The sequence below is a fragment of the Salmo salar genome, chromosome ssa01 (genome assembly GCF_905237065.1).
Source record: "Salmo salar chromosome ssa01, Ssal_v3.1, whole genome shotgun sequence".
Lineage (NCBI taxonomy): Eukaryota > Metazoa > Chordata > Actinopteri > Salmoniformes > Salmonidae > Salmo > Salmo salar.
The window spans coordinates 128169320-128177523 of NC_059442.1; the positions used below are offsets into that span (position 1 = coordinate 128169320).

Sequence of the window (8204 nt, forward strand, 5' to 3'; positions counted from 1 at the left end):
AAAGAGAAGGTGCAGAAGAGGTAGAAAAACACTGAAAGGTTTGTAAGACACCTTTCAAATGAAATTGGAGTGATTATTTACACAAATAAATCAGAGCTTTCTTGACACAGCAGGTTATCACACAATAATTAATCAGTATCTAAAGAATGCGGATGATCTTATTTATTTTAGCTAGATAAATGTAGGTTAATTTGTTCATTCTCTCAACTTCAGGATATTATTTGAATATATCATATTAGGACATGGTTGAACAAAAACTGAACTGTTTGCTTCACAGAGCAGGAAAATATGTGGCGTTTGTTGTTGGCCACTTAGTTTCAGGTACTAGACTATATGTAACCTTTCTTCCTATATTCATGTCATTATTGTTCAATGAACATGTTTAGCATTTTTTTCTGGTAATTTCTTTGTCATTGCTGTATGAGCATCAGCGTGCCATGCTCTCATCTCCTCGGTGCCGGCACATGATGAGAGAACTGTTACAAAGTAACTGAAAATGAAAGAATGTTGAGTGAAACTGATTCGATGTTACAATGTATCTTTTTACCCTTTGTTTCCCGGTAATCTAATCAACTCCCTAAAGATGTTTAATCAAATTTGATGTATCATCTTTAGGGAGTTGATGAAGTGGTCAGGAATCACATGCTGGGCTATTTACACCGGGCGGGACCTGAGATCTTTTAAATGATCTTTAAGCCAATCACGGTCCCCTTTCAGCCAATCACTACCCCCCCCCCCCCACTATAGGACATATAGCTGGCTGTATAAAGTGTCGTGTGTAGTACACTGGCTTCACAACAACAGCAGAAGTTATCACACTGCGACTGCAAATTGACGGGGAAAAGTAAGTATGGCTCTAGATTATATTGTTTGTACAGTGTTAGGTCTTGGAATTTGGGTTATGTACATTTACCAGGGGCATTTGCTCTTCGATTTGATTGATACAGTAAAACAACATTAGTCTACAGTTTCTGATGTTGCTTTTTCTGCCGGCTGTTACCAAACATTTCCTCGAATATCTCTGTAGATATCAACATGAATTAATATAATTTGGATCACCGGTAGTGTAGTAGCCTAGTAAGACAAACCACTTTTCCATCCAACCATGTTATGCGAGTAAAGTACACGTCGGGTAAATGTCAAACCTGATGGCAACATCATTTCCCGGTAAACTTTCCAAATGTCGACAACACAAAATACGCTAGACAAGTGGTCTTTTTGTGTCAGTAAAATTGTGATTGTTGGTGAATATAATAACCATCATATCGAAGTAAACTTGGAGTAGTAGTGTGGACCTCCCTCTACTACTCGTTGGGAAAGCATGCAGTTTAATAGGCTACAGATTAAATCAATTATGAATTAACTTCACAGGATGGTGAAAGTGAAAGGTGATGTTTGTGACCCCAGGGATGAATTAAAACAATAACTGCTGATGACTAAACAAGTGATTTATTGGGATAAATATTACAATTGATGATATGACTTATGAAGGATGGTTACATTTAATTTTCTGTTAAAGCTACCCTTTGTAATGACTTGGATTTTATTTTTAATTGGTATTTTATTAGGATCCCCATTAGCTGTTGCAAAAGCAGCAGCAACTCTAACCTGGGGTCCACAAAACATGATACATCATTAGACAAGGACAGAACTACATACATTTTTAAAAATGCACATGTAGCCTACATATCAATGCATACACACAAACTATCTAGGTCAAATAGGGGAGAGGTGTTGTGCCGCGAGGTGATGCTTTATCTGTGTTTTGAAACCAGGTTTGCTGTTTATTTGAGCAATCTGAGATGGAAGTTCCATGCAGTAAGGGCTCTATATAATACTGTATGTTTTCTTGAATTTGTTCTGGATTTGGGGACTATGAAAAGCCTCCTGGTGGCATGTCTGATGGGATAAGTGTGTCAGAGCTGTGTGTAAGTTGACTATGCAAACAAAGTATTTTCAACACAATGTTTCTTATAAAAAGTGATGCAGTCAATCATTCACACTGTACCACATTGGTAGTAGTCAGTGACATATCAAAGCTAAGCTGGCCTTGGTTAACACTGGATGGGAGACCAAATGGATAGCTGTAGATCAACTCTCCAGTAGAAGGTGCTGCCCAGACCTTTTGGTGTGTATATAATGTTGACGATCTGCCGTTGTTTCAAAGGTACACATTCAACATTTTATACTATATAGCTTCTTTACACTGAAAATACATGGCTGACTGAGCTCTACTCTCTCTCCACAGCTGTTTGACCATGATGTCCCTGTACTTGGCAGTGTTGGTGCTCTGTATGAGTGCTGTGTATGCGGCCCCTATGTTTGACTCTCAGTTGGAGGGCCACTGGCACTTGTGGAAGAACTGGCACAGCAAGAACTACCATGAGGTGGGTGTTTAAGCACAAGTAGAGGAGCACATCCTCATAGGAACCCCTCAGTAGCTCCCAATGAGTGGAGGCTGGTGGGATGAGCTATAGGAGGATGGGCTTATTGTAAAGGCTGGATTGGAATTATTGGAATTATATCAAACATTTGGAAACCACGTTTGATGCCAGTACAATGAGCCTGTCCTATGACTCCTCCCACCATCCTCCACTGCTCTCAACAAGGGGCTCAAATTGCTCAATTGGTGCATACATGTAGCTGTAAATTACACCTATCATTAATTGTAAGGATTGAGCCCATAGTTCTGGGACAGTATACGATTGTCTGTTTTTCACTCATTGTTACAGAGTGAGCAGGGCTGGAGGAGGATGGTTTGGGAGAAGAACCTGAAGAAGATTGAGATGCACAACCTGGACCACACTATGGGAAAACACTCCTACCGTCTGGGCATGAACCACTTTGGTGACATGGTAAGAAGAATCACCTTGCTGAGCAGTGCTTGACATGGATGAAATGGGTGCCGGTACTCATTCTGGGGGCCTGTACTGTATATATTTATATCCAGGAACCCTGCAGTACTTTTGAGCTAATATTCTGAGGTACAGGAACTCAAGCAGTAGAAAGTTTCAGGTGCTGATATCAGTTCCAGTGAGCTTCTGTCCAAGTCTGTTGCTGAGACATTTTACTGTGGAGCAGGAGGTACTTTTCAGCAGCTCGTTCTCATACTATGTGTGCTATAGCTGAATCTTTTTGTTGTCATGCCATAGATTTGCTAAAGCACATAGTTTGAAATATTTCACAGGCACTTTGACAACACACAGGTATCAGTGTTGACAATGAAAGCAGGAATGTTTTCAGACTCGCAGTTTAGGTTTCTTTAACTATCAAGCAAGAATGGAATAGTTATCCTGAGAAGGGAATTGAAACTTAGTCAGTCTTAAAGATGCACACTAGATTCATGGTTCAGTGCACAACTTTTAAAACGGTCTTAAGATATATAAAAAAACTACATTTTGAGCATGCCCCCCATTCTCATCCCCCCCCCCCGAGAGCTTCCAGTTCCTTGGTGTCCACATCACCAACAAACTAACATGATTCAAGCACACTGAGACAGTTGTGAAGAAGGTACAACAAAACCTATTCCCCTTCAGGAGACTGAAAAGATTTGGCATGGGTCCTCAAAAGGTTCTATATCTGCACCATCGAGCATCCTGACTGGTTGCATCACTGCCTGGTATGGCAACTGCTCGGCCTCTGACTGCAAGCCACTACAGAGGTATATGCTAACGGCCCAGGACATCACTGGGGCCAAGCTTCCTGCCGTCCAGGACCTCTATACCAGGCGGTGTCAGGGGAAGGCCCTGAAATTGTCAGACTCCAGCCACCCTAGTCATAGACGGTTCTCTCTGCTACGGCAAGTGGTACCGGAGCGCCATGTCTAGGTCCAAGAGGCTTCTATCCGCTAGCCATAAGACTCCTGAACATCTCGTCAAATGGCTACCCAGACTATTTGCAGTGCCCCTCTCTTTACACCACTGCTACACTCTGTCATCTATGCATAGTCACTTTAATAACTCTACCTACATGTACATATGTTACGTGAATTAAGTTATCAATGTTCTTAAACCGAACTTCAATTTAAACTACTCAGCTTGTATACCAGAAGGTGTAAGGTTCCGGTTGAAATGAAGACTGAGGTGCAGCTAACAATGGTCAGAACGTTTATTTGAGAGCTCTGAAATCCTTACAATGTACAAAGCCTTTTATATTAACACACACATTCCTTATCAACCTTGCCACCTGTCTTCTAATCTCCTGCCAACTAGCCGTTCCCAGGCTGTTGTTTCTCTCCCTAACTTAGGGAGGCATCTTCTGCTGTTCCTTTCCCAAGGTCGTCTTATCAACTCTGCCCTGCTCATTTTGAAGTGTTAACAGTGCCTTACTCACACACAGTATTGGAATATAGTTATTAGAGCCTTATTTCAATAGGTTCTGAGTGAAATCATTTAGTCAAACCTTTAATGATATAATTTCCATTACAACATACTACCTCAAATAACCGATTGACTCTATCGGTACTCCCCTGTGTATAATCTCGCTGTTATTTCACTGCTGCTCTTTAATTACTTGTTACTTTTATCTCATCACTATTTTTAAACTGCATTGTTGGTTAAGGGCTCTTAAGTAAGCATTTCACTGTAAGGTGAAAAATACCTGTTCTATTTGGCGCATGTGGCTAATAAAATTTGATTTCCCATTCAGATGGTAAATTACAAACCACATCTGGCCAGGGAAAACATTACGTTTCAACGTGTTCTGATATCTTCCTCCCTAGACCAACGAAGAGTTCGGGCAGCTCATGAACGGCTACAAGCAGACGACTGAGAGGAAGTACAAGGGCTCTCTGTTCATGGAACCCAGTTACCTGCAGGCCCCTGAAGCTGTGGACTGGAGAGAGAAGGGCTACGTCACTCCCGTCATGGACCAGGTGAGACCTCAATCACTCATGAGTCATGACTCATCAACACACTGCTGTGTCACTAAATAAATGCAGATCTTCCAGAGAACTGTCTGGCTCTTTTGTGTGCTGGTTACCACGATTGTAATTTACAGTATACAGAAGGTAAGGCGGCAAATTGCGTATACATAGTTATTTCTGACATGAAATACTAACAAGATGTTTAACAATCTTTCCCTCAGGGCTCATGTGGGTCTTGCTGGGCGTTCAGTTCCACCGGGGCCATAGAGGGCCAGCTATTCAGGAAGACTGGCAATCTGGTGTCTCTGAGTGAACAGAACCTGGTGGACTGCTCCAGACCTCAGGGCAACGAGGGCTGTAATGGAGGTCTCATGGACCTGGCTTTCCAGTATGTAAAGGACAACGGTGGCCTGGACACAGAGGCGTCATACCCCTATGTGGGCAAGGTAAGGCACTGTGTTCTATTAGTCTGAATTCAAATATAATAGCGTATGAAGATGCATTTATTAAAAGTAAGGCCCTGTTCTTTTAGCCTGGTCCCAGATAATGCAGTTTGCTGTAGAACTAACTACTATGGTGGTTTTAAAAAAAAAAGATTTTCAACTTAGAAATATAAATTACATTTTCCACTTCATTAGTGGGATTTCAGTCTCCAAGGATGACTGACTTGCTTGAATAATTGGAGTATGTTTTTTACTAATCATGGCCGTTGGTCTTATCTGGTTACTCAGGATGATCTTTGCCACTACCGACCAGAGTTCAGTGCTGTCAATGAAACCGGCTTCGTGGACATCCCCAGTGGCAAGGAGCACGCTCTGATGAGTGCTGTGGCGTCTGTCGGCCCCGTCTCTGTCGCCATCGATGGCAGCCACGAATCCTTCCAGTTCTACCAGTCTGGTGAGTAGCAGTTAGCGGTGCAACTTAAATTATGTGCAACATTATTTGCAAGGATTGGATTCCCTAACTACTGTTTGAGTAGCAGTGAGTTGTTCTGTCCTTTTCACACTGTAGCTAAGATTTACAAATGGTATCAACATTCAAGTAAATTGTTTGTTACCAATATTTCAGGTTTGCCCTCTAGTAAATAGCTTCACGCTAACTAGCTTCCTAACGACCTTTAGCTTTGAGATCCAGTGGTTTTGCATACTGAGGTAAACCCAGCACCTTAGCCCACTAATTTAACTATGTCCTCTCCCTGTAGGGATCTATTATGAGGAGGAGTGCAGCAGTGAGCAGCTCGACCATGGAGTTCTGGTGGTGGGATACAGTTTCGAAGGAGAGGATGTAGATGGCAAGAAATTCTGGATTGTCAAGAACAGGTACAGTACATAGTATCTTCCTAGGATGTTTTGTGTCACCACTACGGGATTGGTTAATTTCCTCATTGGGGAATATGCCTCTCTACATTGCCTTTATTTGGATACGGTGTTGGTCTTGTCCTGATACTATGGTCTAAGTCGTACATTTCTCTAAAGCAGCAGTAAATCTATAATTTCCTGCTAACTAGAACTGTGGGACTAACATGTTTTGTCTTTTCCTCAGCTGGAGCGAGAAGTGGGGAGACAAAGGCTACGTCTACATGGCCAAAGACAGGAAGAACCACTGTGGCATCGCCACGGCAGCCAGCTACCCACTGGTCTAGTGTTCTAGAACCTGGAGGTTCTAGTACACTAGACCTTAGTTTTAGAAATGTTTGAAAGTTCTGGCTAAAGGGTCAGGATTACAGTGCTGCCTTAACTAAATCTGTGAAAGGTGCATGAGAACCTGCTGCTTGGGTTTTAAAGAAGCACATTTAGGGAATTTATGAAATTCTACCCTTTTTTGTTTTATACTTTATTTTTTGTCTATGCATGTTGAGTCAAGTGAATGTTACAGGTGTGACCTGTGTACGTTCTTAATTTCCTGTTTTTACACCTGTTTTGTACATCAGCAAAATAAACATTTTTTAAAATTGATTTGTGGGGCTACTTTGTGGTACTAATCGACTAAATTTTTCTACGATGTAGCGCCAATTCTTTGAATGTTGGCACTATCTAGCAGCTTTTATGACCGTCAGTGAAGGATGACTCTCAAACACAAACATGTCATGTGGAAGCTAGGTTAATTTCAACAGCACTAGGTTGTGTTCAAAACAAATCTCCCTTGCATCCCACTTCCCTGTAACATGGCACTCCTGCTTGAGATTATTACTTAAATATATTTTAGTGGTTTTGATGGGACAAGGATTCTCTACACTATTCAGTGCTTGTTTCCTCAACTTAAATTGGGTGAACAGTGTTGCATTTTAGCAACCAGGAAATGACAGCTGTTAAGTTTAGTTTTTGCATCTTTTAATTTGTTTTTGAACTCCGGCTTCAAACTGCTGAAAATACAATATTTTGGCTTATGTAAAATATTTTTCAGAGGTTTAGATGACACAATACACTACTTTGTCACAAACTGAAATGATTTGAACTGTTTGCATTTGTTTTACCAGGAAATGGCCAGAGCTATTTCTGCATAGTGCATCTTTTATTACCCAAAAATGATAACATTTTTAGAACTGCTGCATTGGGCCTTTTAAAATGCAGAATTCAAAACTGTTGAAGTGTCTGTGTACTGTATTTGGTAGTTTAACTGGTCCTAATTTAAATGGCCAGGCTGGCGTGAAGAACAGACCATGCAGTAATTTTTAACCTTGTGCGGCCTACAGACAGTGTGCAGCCGTCTTCATCGACCTGGCCAAGGCTTTCGACTGTCAATCATCGTATTATCAGCAGACTCAACAGCCTTGGTTTATGACTGAGTAGTTAGTGAACCAGGCGAGGCAGAGTTGAGTGTGTCAAATCGGAGGGCCTCTTGTCCGGACCTCTGTCTCTATGGGGGTACCACATGGTTAAATTCTCAGGCCGACTTTTCTCTGTATATATCAGTGTCGCTCTTGCTGAGGGTGACTCTTTGATCCACCTCTACACAGACAACACCATTCTGTATACTTCTACAAACAAGCTTCAATGCCATACAACAATCTTTCTGTGGCCTCCAACTGCTCTTAAATGTTAGTAAAACGAAATGCATGCTCTTCAGCCGATTGCCAGCCTGACCGACTAGCATCACTACGCTGGACGGTTCTGACTTAATATGTGGACAACTATAAATACCTAGGTGTCTGGCTAGACTGTAGACTCACATTAAGCATCTCCAATCCAAAGTTAAATCTAGAATCGGCTTCCTATTTTGCAACAAAGCCTCCTTCACTCATGCTGCCAAACACCCTCGTAAAACTGACTCCTACCGATCCTTGACTTCGGCAATGTCATTTACAAAATAGCCTCCAATACTCTACTCAACAAATTGGATG

At 41.6% G+C, this 8204-nt stretch overlaps 1 protein-coding gene across 1 annotated transcript; it reads left to right on the forward strand.

Annotated features, from left to right (window-relative positions):
* The first annotated feature begins 752 nt into the window (after positions 1 to 752).
* On the forward strand, positions 753 to 6819 carry LOC106561951 (procathepsin L). Its single transcript, XM_014126425.2, has 8 exons — positions 753 to 844; positions 2249 to 2387; positions 2733 to 2855; positions 4721 to 4873; positions 5086 to 5310; positions 5596 to 5761; positions 6066 to 6183; positions 6407 to 6819. Exons 2-8 carry the CDS (start codon positions 2259 to 2261, stop codon positions 6504 to 6506), a joined length of 1014 nt encoding a protein of 337 aa, XP_013981900.2. The 5' UTR covers positions 753 to 844; positions 2249 to 2258; the 3' UTR covers positions 6507 to 6819.
* Positions 6820 to 8204: the final 1385 nt, after the last annotated feature.